The 19324-nt window shown below is 39.9% G+C and overlaps 1 protein-coding gene across 1 annotated transcript; it reads left to right on the forward strand.

The window, feature by feature from the left end:
• Window positions 1-2514: 2514 nt before the first annotated feature.
• LOC127027244 (zinc finger protein 474) lies at window positions 2515-14466 on the forward strand. The gene is made up of 3 exons (XM_050912839.1): window positions 2515-3394; window positions 10659-10839; window positions 14315-14466. Exons 1-3 carry the CDS (start codon window positions 2690-2692, stop codon window positions 14464-14466), a joined length of 1038 nt encoding a protein of 345 aa, XP_050768796.1. The 5' UTR covers window positions 2515-2689.
• Window positions 14467-19324: the final 4858 nt, after the last annotated feature.

Consider the following 19324-nt stretch of genomic DNA (forward strand, 5'->3'; position numbering starts at 1 on the left):
CCTTGGCTTTCCATTCCCTTCATCCTCCTAAAGAGCTTGGCTACTTCCCAACTTGGATTCATCCAACAGGCCACCCTCCTTGGAAACTCTCCCAGTCTTTGAAAGGGTCTTGCAGTAGAGTAGCCTCAATGCTAGTTTGCAAATTTAGATTTCACATACTGTTGAACCATTCACCTAACTGAATCACGTGCACGACATGGTCAAAACTGGCAAACTCCTGCGGCGGCAAGTTGTGATACAAAGAGATCAGCCTTCTGTAAAGTCAAGATCAGAAAATTTAGGCCTTCTAGAAGGAAAACAAGGGAAAGGCTTTGGGATTTGTTGTACAAATATCTTTTGTAATACTTTCTACACAGTTAGCAAAGTTTCTTGCATTAAGGGAACGTCGCTGGTGAGGGCAAAATCTATTTCTTTAAAATGGGATAGTACCAGTTTGAAGCCAGCTAGCTGCCCAAGTATTATTAACTGCTACTGTCCAAACTGCTTGGAACCTTTGTTTCTTTGTTAGTTTGTAGTATGCTTTTCCACTGGATATTTCACAATTATACACTGTGTAGGAGTCAGACAAAAAAAAGTTTTTTTGATATCTGAAACAAAAATTCCAGTGTTACAGTTTTGTCTATCTTTTGACATACATTATACGCTTATCTGATAGCTTCAGACATGAGAGGATGCTACAGCCTTGTACTTTACTATATTTTTCCACAGACTGCAGTTACCTAATAGAGTTTTAGAGGAGGTGTTAACTTTGAGTGGTAAGTATAATATCCCTCAAGAATTTTATTTTTAACAGCTAACTGCAACATACTTGTTCGCAGAGATTTGTTCCAGTACAAATCACAGATTGGCTCTGATGGTCTTCACATCTTCCAATTTGTGTACAAACAAATCTGAGCTTCAGAGGAGATTTTGTAAAATGAGAAAGTGTCACAACTGTCCTTGGAATATGCAACTATGAGAATATTTAAGCAAGCAGTCTGAATGCAGCAATCTAAACATCTTTGTGTGCCTGGCAAGAGGATAACTAATCATGTGAACCCAGTGACAACTTGTTTTTTCAGTGTTGGCCACGTCCCCTAGAATATTTATGAGAGACTAGAATCAGCTCAGTGCTTCTCAACAGCACAGGCAAAGTTTAAGTTTGTCATCTCAAGGGTAATGACAAAACTGTGTCCTCGCCCTTGGGTGCAGTAAAATTCAGCCCCTGGGTTGAGAGGTGGGAGAGATAAGGGTGAAAAGGCTGTTGAGTGGGAGCAAAGTCTCCCATGGTGACATGACAAAAGACTGGGTTGATTGGTGGCAGCAGAGAAAGTGACCTGAGATGGGTCAGTGGGATCTCTGGGTAGATAACTTTGGGAGTTAGGAACCCCCTAAAAGTTTGGCAGGGTCGAAATAAAGTTTGGAGTATTTGGTAAGGGCAAGGTGACTCAAGACAAAGGAAGAGCTGCCAACCCCAAAGCAGGGGCCGTAACACCTTAGCCCTATCCTTGGTGGCAAAATAAGCAATAATCATCTGTTTCTTCTATTGTAGATAAAGTAGACAATGGTGACCTTGCTGTCCTTGGTAGTCACCTGTCTATGCAACCTCTTGCTTGCTTATGACTAAAGATAGCCTTCTAGTTATTTTGTATTCTTGCAAGAAAACAACAGCCTCTACCATAACATGTTTACAGTCTGAATTTTGGAGGACCAACACAAAATATTGTCTCTGTGAGAAATGAACATTTAAATGATACAACACAAAGTTGTCTGTATACAGGGATAGACTACAAATTGAAAAATTGGAATATGTTTAGCACTGTCTTCTTGAGACTAAACAAACACAGTGACCTTAGCTTCTCCTCACACGGCATGTGCTTCAGCCCCCAAAGCATCTCAGTAGCCCTTACTGGTAAACTTGCTCCACTTTATTAATGTCTCTCCTGTACTGGGAGAATCAAGACTGGTCAGGGAATTTGAGATACCACCTCACAAGTGCTGAGTAAAGGGCCCTAACCATTTCCTTCAACTTACAGACTGGGAACATTTTCCTTGCTGACTGTCCCTTTGGAGACTGGACATTAACATCCCTCTGCCAAGGGACTTATTTTCATTTCTCTTGAGACAGGGAAATTATGTTTAACTATCAACATAAATGGCTTAGAAATTAAAGGCTGTGTCAGAAGTACCAGTTCTGTCAATAACTGAAAATAAACCATATTGATTATACTCGAAACCACAGGTATTTCAGCAGCTTCAGTTTGTCCAAACCCATCTTCTTTCATGTCCTTCATGACTTTACACCCTCTGAGACTAGAATTTCAGGTTTACATTGTTCAGCTGATCATTAGGGGTAGGATATATTTGATGTTATTTGTCTGTTATTTAAAAATATAACAGAGTAAGGTAAACTGATCCTTGTGATAAACCACTGGTTGGTAATCTTAACAAGAGAGATGGTGTTTATTAATATGTACTGATTTAATTTGTTTCAGGATCATGTAAAAACAAAAGGCAAAACAAAAACACACAGAAACCCTCTTTCCCTACTGAAATGGCCATTAGGTGCAGTTTTCCAGCTTTGAAGTCCCTGGTGTGTTCTGGCCCATGAAACTGAATTAAGAAGATGGAGCATCATGCTGAATAACAGACTTTCCCAAGCCCTTTAGGTGTAGGAGAGAGAGAAGTTTCTGGAAATGTTGTACCCTTCATGGAAACGAATGTCAAGAAAAAGAACGTGAACAAAACCTGTAACACTCTGCCAAGTGCTGGAGAGGCTTCTGCTAGTATCTCTAGCATCTTGCCTTCAGAGCAGGTTTCACCACCTAACGTGTCAGATCTTCCCAGAATTTTGCCCAAAGAAGTACATCTAGAAGCTGGACCTCAGAAAAGGCGACCAGGCACTGCAATAATATCAAAACCATCAGATTCTTCAAACATGTCTCGAATGCCACTGAATCGTCCCATCATCCCACCAAGAAGACCTTGCTTCAGGGTATGCTATATCTGTGGCAGAGAATTTGGGTCACAGTCTATTTCTATACATGAACCCCAGTGCCTAGAGAAGTGGCGTATTGAAAATAGTCAGCTACCAAGGCATCTCAGAAGAGCAGAGCCTAGGAAACCTGAGGTCCTTACTGGTGGTTCCCATACGCTTAGAGCTGAAAATGAGGCAGCTTATCGTAGTGCTCAAGCCCAGCTCCTGCCCTGTGGAAACTGTGGCCGAACCTTTCTTCCTGACCGTCTCATTGTGCACCAAAAGCATTGCAGAGGAGGTAGCAGCAGTGTGGGGCTGTCAAGCTCTAGCCCCTGTAAATCTGGTAAAGGCCCAGGCTCCAGGTCTGGCTCAGCAAGTGATGATCCATTTAAGACCCGTCAAAGAAAGAGCGGGGCTGCACCAGATGTATTAGACAAGGTAAATTGCTAAGCAAGTGCTGTATGAAAGGGTGTGGATGCATTTTGATGCTAGGCACTCCAGGGGAGACTGGGTTCCCCTCAAATTTAAAATCACTTTCCTTCAGAAGGATCTTTTGGCTTCATGCAAATGTTTCTCTGCTGAATAGTAGGTAAAGGAAAGGGGAATGCAGTGTGCGTAAGGGAAACGACTTAGTCCTATTTCTTTTGATTTTCCTGTTGAAAGAGAGTAGTTGGGTTCTCATACTGTGTGATCCTGTGAGAGTTATGTCCCCAAAAGGGACTATTGTGTGCTATAGTTCCCTAGGAGATTCTGTTGAGCATCTTAGGCAAGCTTTGAATGTTATATGTTTTAGCGGGTATTAGGTGTTCTTATTTAGTTAACATGAAATACAAGGTTTCATTATCCTGTAAGCACTTCAGTGATTTTCATTTTTTACCGTTATTCTTAACCTTGGCATGGAACACAAGTTTATTGAGTACTGCATGTTCAAAGGCAGCAACTCAGGGTATAACAACAACAAAATAAATAAGACTGCATATTTCTTTCCACTGAATTTGATTCAAGATCCAAGAATAAAGAAGCTGATTCACATTATCCAAAAGCTACACAAAGTTTTGGAAAATGGCATATTTTTTCTGCGTTTGTTTCTGCACAAGCTGTCTTTTGGCCAGGAGTTTTGTAAAAAGAAAGGTGTCTAAATTTAGGCCCAGTGTCTAAAATAAAAGGCTTTTTTTTTTTTTCTTTTTTCTTCAGTGGGGGTTGGACTCCTGATTGCCTACATTACTTTTGAAAATAGGATTTAGCTTTCTCAGTCACCAAAGGAATGCAATGCTATGCAGAGCATTTCTAAAAACATTTTAATAGTCAAAGCATGCTGTATTTCAGTTTTCCAGCTGCTGAATAAAATGAAGATAATACCATTACCCTAACAAACATGAGAATAAAGACAATGTAAGGCATTTTTATATTATGCTATTTGAGGCCACTAATTGATAGATATTGGCAAATTAGGTCCACTCCTCAAGACTTTTATCAGCAAATTTCAAATAACCACCAATGGTTTAAAGTGCTGCACAGGTGCATCTATAGCTAGAGATGTTCTTGTGTTACACTACGTTGTACCATTTACCAAAGAACTGGCATTGCTCTAAAGGTGATTGTTCAGTGAAAGGCATGTGTGTCAAGCAGAGAGTTTTGTCCATCACACATAATTCTGTATGTTTAGAAAACAAAAGGGGTGGGGGAATGTCCATAGTTATGATGTCACAAAAAAATAAGTTTAGAGTGTGGTTTGACATTGAGAGTGACTCTAAAAATGTTGCCCTCTTGCATAACGTATCTGCTCCCTGTGTGGATTCAGTCACATCTACTGACTTGTTGAACAGCAACGTTATTACCACTTTTTACTTCTGTGAGCTCTGCAGAGCCAGAATGAAATGTGTTTGAATCTGTTCTTCCTTCTGTGTGAACAACAGGTTTCCTCATTTACTTCCAAGCAGTTACAGTTCATCTGTTGCAGTGAACTAATGAGGCTGTACAGCTTGCAGTTTGTAATTGACTCTGAAGGACTTTATTATTAACGATGACTTTCAGGAAGGCATGATGCATTTTACCTCTCTGAGGTCCTTTATTTCATTATTTTTAGAGCTGTCTTTTTGTACAGATATACGCATTAAAGGCAGAGATAGGAATGGAAAGAGTGAAAGAAATAGCCCGTCATCCCAGCGGTTGTTCAGGACTGGCAGACTGCTTCTAAGAAGTGGTCAAAGGAAGCCTCTTTTCCATAGGTTTAAATTCTCTGTGTGAGGGTCTCCACCTCCAGTTGAAAGTTTTGAAAGGTCCACACATTGAAGAATGTTGAAAAGCACTAAGTTCATGGAAGGACTGCAGATTCACTATGAACAGGGGCAAGCTCTGGGTCTCCTCTACAGTCTTCATTTTTTTCTGGGGTATCGTTTTAATTTTGCTTACCTCACCAGCTACTCAGCTGCTTATTAATTCTGTTAAAAAATACCAGTAGCGGAGTGAAATGGCAATCTGCTTTGGTCCTGGCAGGAAAGCATTTGGGGCAGTCCATGTCTCACTTAACAGACCTACTCACTGTGACAGTGAATTATTTAAGTACCTGTTTAAAGTCCTGATTCAGCAAAACATCAGAGGGAAGGAATAACTGAAAAAACCCCCAACCTTTATATAAGTGTATTTAAGAACTGTAATGCTACTGTCAAATTAATTTATGCAATGAAAAATGTCCTAAATTAAAAAGCTGAATTTTCCTTATTTTAAAAATAAAGATCTGACTGATTTTGTGGTACACCATGTGAATGGCATTTTAACTTTACAACTGCAAGCGCTTTTGCCTGCATGCCTCTGACCTGGAGCTCTCTCTCCCTTAGCAAGTGCAGGGTCAACTAGACCAGTATCATTACTGACAAACACTTACTCAGTTGGGTGTTAAATGCCTTCAGAGCCGGAGACTCAACAGCCTTCGTAAGCCATCTCTTCCACTAACTGTCCTTGCTCTCAGAATGCATGAACACATCCGAGTTAATCGTGTCTGGCTGTGTAAAACAAACAACAGCCTATGCTTAAGAGACTCTCAAGGATCACATCAGCTCAGAAATTCTGTTTTGGATTCTGCTGTGGTGCCCCAGACAATGGAAGTGATGTCTGGAACTACTGAAACTCAGACTTGCACTAGAGCAGAGTGTGGTTTTTATTCTTTCATAGACCAAAATGTCTGCTACATGTGAGTGAGTATTAATGACTTGCTGTGGGTATGTGTGTTACAGGTTTTTTGACAACAGATAACGCTGATACCAAAAGCCTATCAGATGTGTCACTAGCATCTAGTGCTGCCATCTGCTGTTTTCTTCTTATCAAGTTAACTACCTAAAAATAAGATTTCAGTGATCTTCCTTTATTGTAATGCATTTTAACACAGCATAAGTCTTGAAAACTTGTGTAACAACAAAATGTTGCCATTGTATCTTGCTCTAGCATAAAGTCATCTAGTCACTTGGTAAAATGAAAACCTCAGATGCTGTGTAATTCTAGTGAAGGTGGGAAGTCAATGATAAACTTTGTTTGCCTCAGTTGCAGCAGTTTTGAACACCTTGTTAGGATACTGACAAATATATTTGCAAATACAGAAAGTTAGATGAGAATGGACGGTGAATGGATGGTTTGAATGAAACTTACTGAGTATTATCATTGGGAATGATTGCTTTTGCAATCTGCTTCCTGCCTTTCTGCTTTTACACAAATGCCATGTTCATTATACTGATGTAGTTCTTTTAAAAGATAGCACACGAGGAGTAAAACGGGATGTTCTAGTGCTTCCAGCGGAGTAAAATCTTTAATTACCTGCATCATCTGGCAGAATTACCTTGCTGTTCAAGGAATTTCATACACAGGCATATGACCAGTCCTAACGTTAGTCTGCTGTTGTGTCAGGGCAGTGGCTGAAAGCACTCCAGAAGGCTGTGAAATGCACCTTTGGATGGTCATGAGAGCCACGCCACAGCTTGTCCCTGTCCCTTATGCAAAATGCCTCTTACTTTCCAGAGAGGAACGTGTGGAAAGGGCTGCTTTCACACAACACGATGCTGTTGCTAAGCGTTTGTACCGATTGTTTCCTGAACCTCTGTTCTTTGGGTGATGCAAGCCTATGATGAGAGCTCTGGCCTAGAGGAGGAGGCCTCCTCTCCTCCCATTAAAATACATAGATAATTAAACAAATAAGAAACGCGGGGGTGTGTGCAGTCCTGGATGATAAATATTTATGGAGGGGAGTTTGGGAGTCAGTGTTATTGGGTGTACTTAAGAAGAAGTTAAAAGCTTTGTGCAGTATGGGAGGATTTGACCTCATGTAACACCATAACAGCAGCCTGGAGCTAACCTCAAGTAATGTCAGGTCTATTGAAAATACATAGTTGCGTAGTCCTCTGAGCTAAATAACTTCATTCATGGTCACGCAGACATATTTAGCAGTCTTGGAGAAAAAAGAAAATACTGAGACATCACAGGAAAGCCTAACTGCACTGCTAGGTATTTGTAGGTATTTTTATAATAACACATATCCTCAGGAACAGACCTTCCCTACAACCCTTTTTATAAGTGAAAAACAAAAGAGTGAGCAGACGGCCTAGCCACTGGCCTATGAGTAGTTTGGGTTGGAAAATTGTGGTGATTCCAAAAATAGTTTAGTTTCAAACTGCAGGCCTCCAGATGTGATGTTTGGGATAGGCACACTCTGAAGAGAAAAAGAAATGAGGGATAAATCTCATCAGCTGTAGAAATTCCAAATAAAGCTTATCATACCTCAGATTCCACAGTCAAGCAACAAAAGTGCTGATACTACCAATTGTAAGGATATTATCCTTCAGGTTTTATTTTTCAGCTTTTTAACGTGTGTATTTGCAGAGAAGGATTTGTGTATATAACTTGATGTGTGGTGATGGTTCAAATTCACTACATTTCTGGAAAAAATAATTGCATCCTTAGAGTGATCTGATTCCTTTTAATTAATTCTTGTCTCCACTATTGTTTCTGTACAGTTTTTAATTGTGGATTAAACAAAACAGAGACATTTCTACTTGAACAGATTTCTTAAACATTTTTTTCACCAAATGGGATTTAGTTATGAATCAATCCCAACTGATAACTTTGGAAAACAGAGTCCTCTATTGAGCTGCAGGCTTGGTTTTGCTCAGTTACAACACAAAACCCACCTATAAACGCTCTGTCAGGATCTGGAGGGATCACAGTACTGCTCAGTCAGTCTTTAGGTTTTCAGGTGAGACTACCAAAAAGACCATCTCAGAACTGTGGAAATGTATTGCACTGGATGGAGATCACTAACTTTTGTCTTGCAGGTCTCTGGCAGCTGTTCAACAGTGGGACATCACAATGACTTTAGAACAAGTGTAATGGATTTGAATGAAGCAGTCAGAGATAAAAGGCTATCTCCATTCACTAGGGAAATATTTCTAAGATAAAAAACTATTTGATTTTAACAATGGTATTTCTGTGCATCTGTTAAATTTATTGGGAGTATTTAATTTTTTAAGTGATTTTTCACTTGTCTTGTATCAGGAATTTAAGTATTCTTGAAGCTATACATTTGTTTTAATTATACTGCCCCATACAGGGGAAATGATTGTGACAATGCAGGCTAAGTAAGCGTGATTTTCATTTGTACCAGGACTCCTTTTTCCCATTCTGGTAGTATATGAAGAGTCCCTACAAACCAAATGTAAATCAAATTGCTCTTTCCTAGTTTTCAGCCATATTTTACTGAATGGCAGGAACCTAGCTAATGAAAACTAGAGAGGAAAATGTGTTCCCAGTGTTTTTACACCTAGCTTTTTTTTAGAAAACCATTTCTAAAATGCTATAAGCATACCCATAACAAGCATGTACACTGAAATGAGTCCCCTGACCTCAAGAGTTTAGACTATAGTATCCTTATCTAAAGCTCTCCAGAGCCTACAAAGAAACATACACTGCCTTCAAAAGACACTGTATCTGGACCCAGAGTCTTATCTCCAAATCAGACAAGGTCTAGCTCAAGAGCTGAAGTAAGGAAGTAGGGAAAATTGGTAATGAAAAATTAGACAGCATTCTTAAAGCAGCTGTTGCTATATTCAGCTATGAATAGGAAGAGAAGGGTTTATATGTATATAAAAATATATGTATATAAAATACCTTGTTATCAAAGATGGCTAAGGAAATTCCATTTGAAAGTTAAGAGGACGAAAATGTCTTTGGAAAGACTGTCTTTGGAAAAGTTATACTTCAATTCACTGTGAGAACTTTCCAGATGAAGTCCAACTTTTCCCATAAAAAATACACTTTGTAGAGTAGTATTTCTTCATGTAATTGAGTTTACATGTGTGATACAGGAAAGAAAGCTTATGCAGATTGTTCACTAATGACATTTTCAGACTGTAGCATAAATGTGAGAAGAGCTGCCCAGAATTTCTTGAATACACTGATGGGCTGACAGAGAGAGAGTCATAAATACTGGAACAGGTTATGCTTTGTCTTACACAGCAGCAGAGGAAAAAATGAAATTCCCACCTCCCTTGTTTGAGTGAGAAAGGCTTCCTGTGTTTGGTCTGGCTTGGCTGTCCCTCTACCTTTAGGAGAGCAGGCAATAGCTCGTCTCTTACTGGTATTCTGCAGTCAGGAGGGCAGGAAGTGCTGGCAGTTGTGAGACCCACCAGTGTGCCTCAAAGTGCTGTCTCTGCAGGACGTTTCTACGCTACTCCTGGAGCAGGGCTGGTACTGACACCACGCCTAGCCCAGGACGTGCCTAAGGACATAGTTGAGTCCATAATCTGCAATACCACAGTAATTATATATTTTTCAAGCTTAGAATATGTATTTGTGGGGTTTGGGGTTGAGGGATTTTTTTCTTCAACTGAGCTGTTTTTCTCTGCAAACAAAAGCAGATCTGCAGTGCAGAAACAATGACTTGCTTAGAGTCCAGTTCTGCCCTCGCTGCAGTCACTGGCAAAGTTCACACTGAGGCCTTCGGGATAAACAAGTAACAGTTCCTATTTTGCCTCCCTATCCTGAAATATCCTGGATCAGTTTTAATCCTTCAAGGCCAAGAATTCCACTAGCTAACTGATCTGTGGCAGAAGTAACATGGGGTTAGGGACCACAATCACAAGCTTGAGACAGCTGCCCTTACTGTCCAGCTTAAGAGAGATGCTAAGGCTGGACACAGCACTTTAACTGTGTTCTGCCTGGAGATGGGGTCTTTCTGCTACTGCACGAGACACCAGCAGTTCAGCTGAGGAAGCTTTTGTTGCTGCTTTCCGTGTTACTTCTGTTTGCTAGATAAAAAAGGGCTTCAACATTTAAGATGGACACTGTGCTGCAGCAACCTGATCAAGCAGATGAGTTGTTTCTGCACGTGAAGACTCAGCATTTCCATGAACTTGATGGTGTGAAAATAAAAGAGCTAAAACCTACATAGCTGAGTATTAATTAGGTGACACACATGAATTTTCAGCCCAGTATCTGCAGAAGGAGCCTACCTGTTCCAGGTGGCCAGTTAATGAGACAATATCTTTTACAAGCTTCAAGACTGAATCCAGACAAAACAAAACTGATAGAAACAGTTACACTGATTTCACAGACATGAATAGGTTTCTTAATCTACATGATTGTTTCCATCCAAAGTTGTTCTGATTCAAAATTAATGTTGAAAACAATATTTATCCTTCTTTACAATTGTTATTTGCAGGCACAAGTGATAAGACGGCCACCAGCAGTGATTTGTTACATATGTGGCCGTGAGTATGGAACGAAATCTATTAGTATCCATGAGCCACAATGCCTGAAAAAATGGCACCAGGAGAATGACATGCTACCCAAGCACTTGAGAAGGACAGAGCCCAAAAAGCCTGAAGTCAGTCCCATACAAGGTGAGCTATAGACCAAATGAGGACATGGGAAGAAGAAAAAAAAGAATTTTAAGCAGTAGCTTAACAGTTTGCTAGTACTTCTTTCTCCATTTTACTCCGAAGAGAAGGTAGCCATCATGCCTTGTTTTAAGCTTTCTGTTAAGTATCCTGTTCTCCTTTTGAGCTGCATCTGTGAGAAGTAAAAGTAGTCATTGCCTTGTGGGACATGCTTTCTGGGACAGTCCTCTTTCTGTGTCAGTATGTTCTGAATCAAAACACAAAAAGATTAGCAACCTGCTTCACAGCTACATCACTACCTTTTGACTACTTTCAACGCTGTAGAAAGGCATATTTTAAAATGGGCAAAAGCATCCAAGAATAATGTGCAGACTTGACACATACAGTCATTAAAATAAAATACTCTTCAGGCCATGTAGGGATAGATATTTCAGCCAGGTTTTACACCTATAGTGTCAGTTATAAAAAAAGCCTGACACTAGCACTTAGCAATGGTAAACAGTGAGTGGCCTCAAAAATAGGAGTTCTGTGGTAAAATAAGAAATACAATACTAGATGCACAATGACTGGTAGCAAATAAGGTATTTTTAAAACCTACCTATAACATATACTCTAGTTTCAGGTTTTTATTAAAATATATTTATAGATAAAAATGCAGTATCTTCTACAATGAACAGTGGATGTTTTTGGTCCCTTTACAAGCCTTAGAAGCTCTCTTTGTGAGACATTACAATATAAACCCAGTGGGGAAAAAATACATGTAGTATAAAATAAACATTTTATTTCTGCCAATTATGTGTGTTCGTGCTGTGGGTTCTGTTCTGTAAGATGCCTGGGTGCCACTTCTTCAAATCAATGAAAATTGACAGTCTCCAGCACCCAACAGAGCTGGGCTCCCATACGTATCCCAGGGGTGTGTGCTCACTGTAGGACCAAAAGGAAATCTTATTTGTGCTTTGCCTGGAAGCTGCTCCCAGGACTTCCCCATTCCCACATAAAGTTATTTCACCATTTCAGCTGGATGCTTTCCCTGGCCCTGCCAGCTGGTCTGAGCTACTTTGGGCCAAGTTTGGACCACTTGCTTACAGGCAGTTCACCCACTTTTTTTTAATATTCCTCCTAATTTTCCGCAGCTTCCCCTAATGTCTGGAAAACTAGGCAAATTCTCCAACAACTCGCTATGAGAGAGTCATACACTAGATCAGTTTACAGCAGTACAAAGAAATATGTCCCCAGAACACACAGAGAAGAGAGCAGGATCGCTGAGAACACCAACCAGCTGTTCAAAATAATAATAATAATAATAATAATAATAATAATAATAATAACAATAATAATGGCAGCTCAATTAATATCAAATCGGGACGTGGTTAACAGATGCCAAGCAGCAGAGTTGAATCTGCAGTAAAAGATAGGTTCAAAAGACATTTTCTTTGTATTTGCTCTTTTTGTTGTTAAGCTCTTTTTAATCATTACATGTTGTGTGGTAAAAAAGATGGAGAAAATGAGAATTCTATCTGAAAGAGGAGGACGCAAAAGGACAAATCAGATTATTTTGAAATACACTATTCTTATTTTGAAGGAGTGGAAGCAGAAAGACAACCACTCTTTGAGAGAACAATCCAGCAGAAGGCTCCCAGATATGAATCAGAAAATTGTCTCATTTATGCAATGAGTCATATCAGGCGCCGTGCATCTCCTATGAGGTGCTGTGTGCCCACGGTTCCCCATGGGACACTGACCTGCTTCCAGCATCTGTCCCTAAATGCCTGCTGATGCAAGTCTGATCAGTTCTGCAGCTTGAGCTAAAACTGTTGTTCCCCCTGCAGTTGCCTCATGCTCCTGGCCTCAAGAAAATAATCTCTGTGTTGTTCTTTTTCCGTAAGACTTACTCTTGATCATCTGGTAAATGCTGTAACTGACCTTGAGACCACATACACGTACTGCATGTCTCACAGTTTCTCAACTTAGGGAGGAGGGATTACCCCTGTTGTTGAATGGAACAGGCAATGTTCAAAAAAAGCTCAGAAATATTAACTGCTTACATAAAACTTTTTATAACTTACATAAATCTTTTTCTGAAAACTCAAGTGTCACGGGAAGACAACCGCTGCCCTGATTACACAGTGTTTTGTTTGTGGAATGCCTAACACATGCCTGCAAGGAGAAAGTCATCTCTCTTTCTCTTTTTTTTTATATTCCATAAACTTTCCAAAGTACAGAAAATACACATTCATTTCCTGCAAGCAAAGGGGATATTTGTCTCAGCCAAGAAAAGAAAGACTACTTGGTTGCTCTTCTAACAAAAAGAACATTAGGAACAGGCATATTAAGAGATCTAAGGCTTATTGTGGTTATGTGAACCATTGGATATGAATCATATTAAAACTGTATGGGCCTTTAATGAAGAGCTCTATCATGTGCCAATGACAGAAACCATGGAATATTTTTAAATGCAAAAATCCTTTTCTTTCAAAAATTGTCTGCTGTTAACAGTTCAAAGACAAAAACAGTTTTTAAGTCTTTCTCTGTATTGTCATACCTTTTGAGAAGGGCAAAGCAAATACATCTTCAAATTGAGCCATATAGATTTTTTTCTGCATGCACTTCAAATGAAAACTCCTAAGATCTAAATCCAGGTATTAAGCAGCCTACCCAGCCTTTTTGGAAATCACTTTGAAACAACACTATGTGAAAGTCCATTTCAATATGAAAGTCCATTTCAAGATGAAAGTAAACAAGATTTTTTTTATACTCCAATAAAATCTTGAAAATACATCTGATGTGAGTGTTTGAAGAATGCTCCTGAGCTTTTGGAGCAGTCACTCTTCCCGCAGTGGAAAATAACTGAGGGTAAGACTGGATTAGCTTTTAGATGACAATAGATGCATCAGTGCAATGACCTCACTGGAAGCTGTGGCTTAAAAGAACTGTAGGTTTTGTCTGTAAGGTTTTAGGCTTACCTAAGCTTTACTCCACTTATTGGCAAAACTTGCATAGACTTCAACAGGAAGAAAATTGGGCCCCTTGTCCAGAGCAGTACAAAGAGCATATTCTCAAGTACGATATGCTCCCGCCCATTGCCATGGTCAGATAACACATGCTCATTAAACAGAACTTGAGGTAAAGCCAAAAAGTGAAATTTGCTGATAATAGTACGTATGCAAAGATGTTAATAATTAGCTGAGAATGCATATCATAACACACAGCATGATGTTTTCTCTGTACTCTCATACAATACAAAATGATTCAGTTTGAAGTTAATTTAATTCAACCCCTGGGACAAAAAACAGAGTTTTTTAATATATTTTTTACTCTTTTTCTTCTTTCTTTTCTTTCTTTTTCATTTGCAAAAGCAATATGGTTTAGTTAAACTGAAAGGCTCAGTCAACAGGTATTTCCTGAAAATATTTTCCATAAAGAGTTGAATGTGGCTCTCCAGAATGAAAGCTGATACTTTCTTTTTTTAATTTTCCAGCCAAAGGTTTCTGTGATCTTGATTCTTTAAATGAGGCTGCCTGGATCAGTGCCCAGAACCAGCTCGTTCCATGTGATATTTGTGGGCGTACTTTTCTTCCAGACAGACTGATTGTCCACCAGCAGTCCTGTAAACCGAAACCTGCAATGTGAAGTGGATGTTACACACATGCATACATGTGCATGCATGCTTACACACATGTGTGTGTGTACATGAATACACACACACGCACCCATACCTTTCAGCCAAACCATGAGAGAAATAAAATCCAGCTTGAGAGCCATGGACATCAAAACTATTGTGTCGTCGGATCACGTGATCCAAAGGCCTCCAGAGTAAAATCAGCAGTTGCTACTGTAGTGTAAGGTCAAATATGGTGATTTTTTAGCCCAGAGGTAGCAAAAATGCCTCCTCATTTCTGTCATTCTGGTAGCTTCACCTCGAAACCACAGTTTGAGAGGGATGGCGTAAGAATACTTGAAAGTAATGTTAACTATCATCTTCCTTCTCCTGATCCTGTGCTTTGTTGGGTGCAGGAGAACCCAAGTGAAGAATCCTCCCAGGCTGCTTTCTGAATTGCTGTGCTGTCTTCATCTCTGTTGGTCAAATGTGGGATGTTCTTCAGCCCCACTCCTTTCACAGCCCTTCAGATTTAGCTATCTGGACCTTTGAAAGAAGCTGGGCCTTCTGTATGCATTTCCCATTTTACATGGCATGTTTGGTTTTTTGTATTCAGCAAAGGACAGAAAGAAATGAGCCATAGCTGTTAGGGGTCTTTCACTGCAGAGATCCCCAAGAGAGTATCCCACAGGGATCCATCTTGTGGTCTTGCTTTTCAACAGATCTGTGAGACTGGGAGAGGCGGTGTAATGTCAGAAGCGCCCTTGTCTGCAGGGACATTTGGCTACATGTCCCTTGCTCAGTGAATATATTCACCTACTGTTTCAGAAACTGAAGCTTCAGATAACTTTTAGGAAATGGAAGTTTCAATGAGGAGTAACTCATTGAATCTCAGTGGAAGCAAAGCCAGAGTGATGTTGATCAGGAAAATGAATTCTTTGAAAATTTTGTTTCCCCACTATCAAAGACTTGTCTAGTTAGTGTAAGGACCTCCAGCTGAACTTGACTAATCAGAGAAACTAAGTAGCTCCTTTGAGTTTGTTGGTTTGGGGTTTTTTTTTGTGTCCTTGTTCATCTTTGGCACAAGACTATTCATTGATTCGCACTCAGAGCTTAAATCCATGGAGCACTCCAGCGTTCACATCCTTGTGGGACAGTGCAGCTCATGAAGCCCTTGATCGCTACAAGTGAAACATTGCCATATAAAGGGATCCAGCCATGGGGTGGAAGCAGAAACTGGCTATTTTTAGAAAACACCCCAAAAGTCCCTCTTCTTGCAGCATTTCTTGCTTAAGAATGATACTGACCATGTGATTTATCCTCAGCTCAATAAATTGATCATGCCAAAAATTTTATAAGTCAGAGGAGCACATCTTTGTCATGAACTTGGTAAAAGAAAACACATTTTTATGTCAAGCCAAAATAAGCATGGAGTGTCAGATGGATGGAATAAAATACCACCCTGCCCTCTGTGCCAAATGTGACCATAACAGAGCACCAGTATGGGCAAGAAGGCTAGGTATTATACAAGAAAGCAGTGAGGAAGGTGTTTGAATGTGCTATTTTGAAAAATGCTATTACGTTACATAGCAGAATCAGTGCCAAAACACACCAGTGAATAGGTTAAACACATGAAGGAAGTAATACTCACTTTAACAAGGTACAGCAGAGAGCACTTTTTATTATTATTTTACTTACTCTGAAGTGTTTTATTAAGTAGTCAGTGAGGTTATTCAAAAGGTATGACAAAATCCAATACAAGCTGTTAACCAGCAATATAGGCTTCCTGATATCACAAAAGAAACTGTGCCGCATGTATGTTTTCACCTTCAGGCTTAAGGCCTAAAGCTGGCTGTTAGGTATTGTGTGACCGATGTGACTTTTCTCAGAGCATTCACACTTACTAGTGTACTTACAAACCAAATGAAGTGGATGTTTTCATACACACTAAAATGAAATATGGGTACCAGCAACTTTTCTTTTCCAAGCTTTCAAGCTGTGTGATTTGTGGCGTAAGTGAAATAAGAAGTAATATCATTGTTCTGTTATTAGAGGAACGCTCCTGGCTCCAGCCCTGGCGGGCTGTTAATTCAGACTGGGAGAGGTACCAGCATTCTTTGGTGAAAATAATTTCCAAAACAATCAATGGCACCTCAGCAGCCCTTTCATCTTCAAAATGAGAATTGTATTGTCTGAAGATAGATATCTTCAGGAGTCAAAGGTTCAGTTTCTGTTCTACAGTGCAAAGTTGTGTAAACCCCGCAGATCCGTCCTTGTTAGTGTCTCCAATGTAAGGAGAGTTGCTGGCGGAGCTGGACCGGTGCCATCCCTCCTCCTTTTGGCTGGGAGAAGGCATGTGGCCTGAAGAAAGAAGAACAGGGGCACTGGTTTGTGATTGCTAGACTGGCTCCTAGGAGCTGTTGGCAGGCGACATACACTGCAAGACCCTGGAGTCTGTTGTAATTCACATCAAGTGCTGGCCCACTGATGAGTGGCTTGGTAACTGAAGGGTTATGGATGTCATGCAATCTTACTTTTGTGTCCCCTCTCCCTCTTCTTGGATCCCTCTTCCTTTTGTGAGACATGATAAGCATTTTTTGGCTACATCTGCCTCACTGGGTCATCAAGATTCATTACAGAGTCACTTCAAGAGCAGAAACATGTTTTAAAGAAACTAAACAGCCTTTGCAGAGTCACTGCAGTCTTTGGCATTAAAAATTTAGCCTGCTTTTTGGTGGGATTCAGTTGTCAGAGTCCCTGTGTCATTCTGAAAGTTGGACTTGGAGTCCTGATGGTTTTAGATCTGTCAGAAATTTGACCCAGAACAGTTTTTTTGTATTTCATTGTCAGCTTTACTCTTGTCTATTTTTTATTTTCTGGATTATTATCCCAAAAAGCAATAAAATCTTCCTGATGAGCTGAGCAGAGTGTTTATAAACAATCACAAAAGTACTGATATTAACCATACTTTTAGTGTGCTGTTGTGTCTTGCCCAGAAATACCACTGTACGGAGCTCCTGAAGCCATAAGCCTGAAGTATGTTTTCCACATCAGCCTTTGAGGGACTCAAATGAGGATTTGGCAAATTAAGGGCTGCCTCTGCTTATAGGTGATTGCTGCCGAGCTCTGAACTTAACGTGGGATCTGTGAAACAGTGAGCCTTACCACTCACAGAGGCAAGTCAACATTGGGCTGTGAGGGCTGATGGTGAGACCAGAGCATGCAGGAACTCAGCAGGGGGCAACAGCCCTCAGAAAGATCTCAGAGGTTGTAACATCCCCTTCTCTCCATAACATCGTGGGTACAATGATTTTCAAAATATGGAGAAATATAAAAAGCACTGACATGGGAGTGCGTATTGTCCCATTTCAAACACTGACAAGATATCACTGTCAGTCACATCTCCAGGTTACTCTGTCATGAGCTTTTCTGCTGAGCTCACCAGCCCTGGTGTTAGTTTGTGCCAACGATGATGGTGAGTTCTGTGGCAAGATTTGTTCACTGGGAGAAACACTGATAGTGCCTTCATGGTTTGCTCTCAACAGAGGTAAAATGAGATCTTATGAGCATTTTTTATTATTGCTTGGCATTTATCATTGACTTTTTTGCAGAAGAGGAAAAGGAAATGAGAAATTGAGCTACTTTTTTGCAGAAGAGGAAAAGGAAATGAGAAATTGAGCTACTTTTTTGCAGAAGAGGAAAAGGAAATGAGAAATTGAGCTACTTGCTTCCTTTGTTTCTGTACTTTAGTGATTTGTCACTTAACCTTATCTCGTCCACTGTTGGCTCATGGTGCTTTGCAGCTCAATCCCATGTTTCCTGCTGGAACAACACATTTAAAGAGCTGAAAAATGTTGTCTTGTACTTCAAAAACAATGACATTCCATCTAGTTTGCCACAAATGTGCTGACAGCAGCTAAAACTCTTCCTGGACAAAATCAGAAAGTCAGAACATGGATTGGCAAGCAAAGTTCAATCACATTAAACAAATGAGCATCCACTTTCACACCGTAAATAAAATCCCCAACTGATGTTTTAGTTCAGCCAGTTGAACCTACTAGTTCCAATTTAAAAATTAGATGTTTTAGAAAAGCAATCCTCAAGATCATAGTCAAGCTAGATGAGTTTAACTGCAGACTTCAAAAATTGGACATTAATGGAAGAACCCATAAGTGCAGATAAATATTATACGTAAAGTCGCATAGTTTAGCAAGTTGAGAATGTCACAGTCCTTTAGTTACCATACAAGCTTCAAAAGGCCGCACATCTTTAAGGGCAGTAGCAAAAAATTCTTAGCAGGCCTTAACAAAACAGTTTCATGATCCCTTTTTCTTAAAGACTACCAGCACTTAGTAGACCACAGCTTAAGGAACAAAAAATTTGTAAATGCAATGTCAGTTTCTATCTGAAAGGTAGTGAGAACCTACATAGATCTGTGAATTCTCTCCGCATGGCATAGACCTGGAAAATATATGGCACCATATAGAAATTATGTTTTCAGCACTGCTTCCTGACCACTGGCAGTTCCTATGCTTAAGCTTTAGTTCAGGATTTGTAAACATAAAATTTGATTCTGTATTCACTGAAACCAAGTCCCACACTAGCATATGGGTACAGGATGGAGCCAGAAAAGCTAAGGGACCGATCAGATGTTGACACGTATATGCCTTAATCAAATTAGTTCCTGGAGGTTTTTATGATGGCACACAAGCTTTCACGGCCTATGTTTTTTTAACAATAGAATTTCATAACTGAGAATTAAGTTTGGTTTTATACCCAGTTTAGGGAGCTGGTCCATGCAGAAGGAATTCTAGGGAGGCTCTTGTCTGAATCAATATTTTCTTCGGGGCTCCTGTCTGCCCAGGTGGTTAGGTTTGCTTCACTGTCAGT

The sequence above is a fragment of the Gymnogyps californianus genome, chromosome Z (genome assembly GCF_018139145.2).
Source record: "Gymnogyps californianus isolate 813 chromosome Z, ASM1813914v2, whole genome shotgun sequence".
NCBI classification, from domain to species: Eukaryota; Metazoa; Chordata; class Aves; order Accipitriformes; family Cathartidae; genus Gymnogyps; species Gymnogyps californianus.

Bases quoted from the DNA above. Each gene is read 5' to 3' on its own strand.
- LOC127027244 (XM_050912839.1), top strand. From the start codon at position 2,690: ATGGAAACGAATGTCAAGAAAAAGAACGTGAACAAAACCTGTAACACT. The intron at 3,395-10,658 runs GTAAATTGCTAA...TGTTATTTGCAG, and splicing joins CACCAGATGTATTAGACAAG to GCACAAGTGATAAGACGGCC. The intron at 10,840-14,314 runs GTGAGCTATAGA...TTAATTTTCCAG, and splicing joins TGAAGTCAGTCCCATACAAG to CCAAAGGTTTCTGTGATCTT.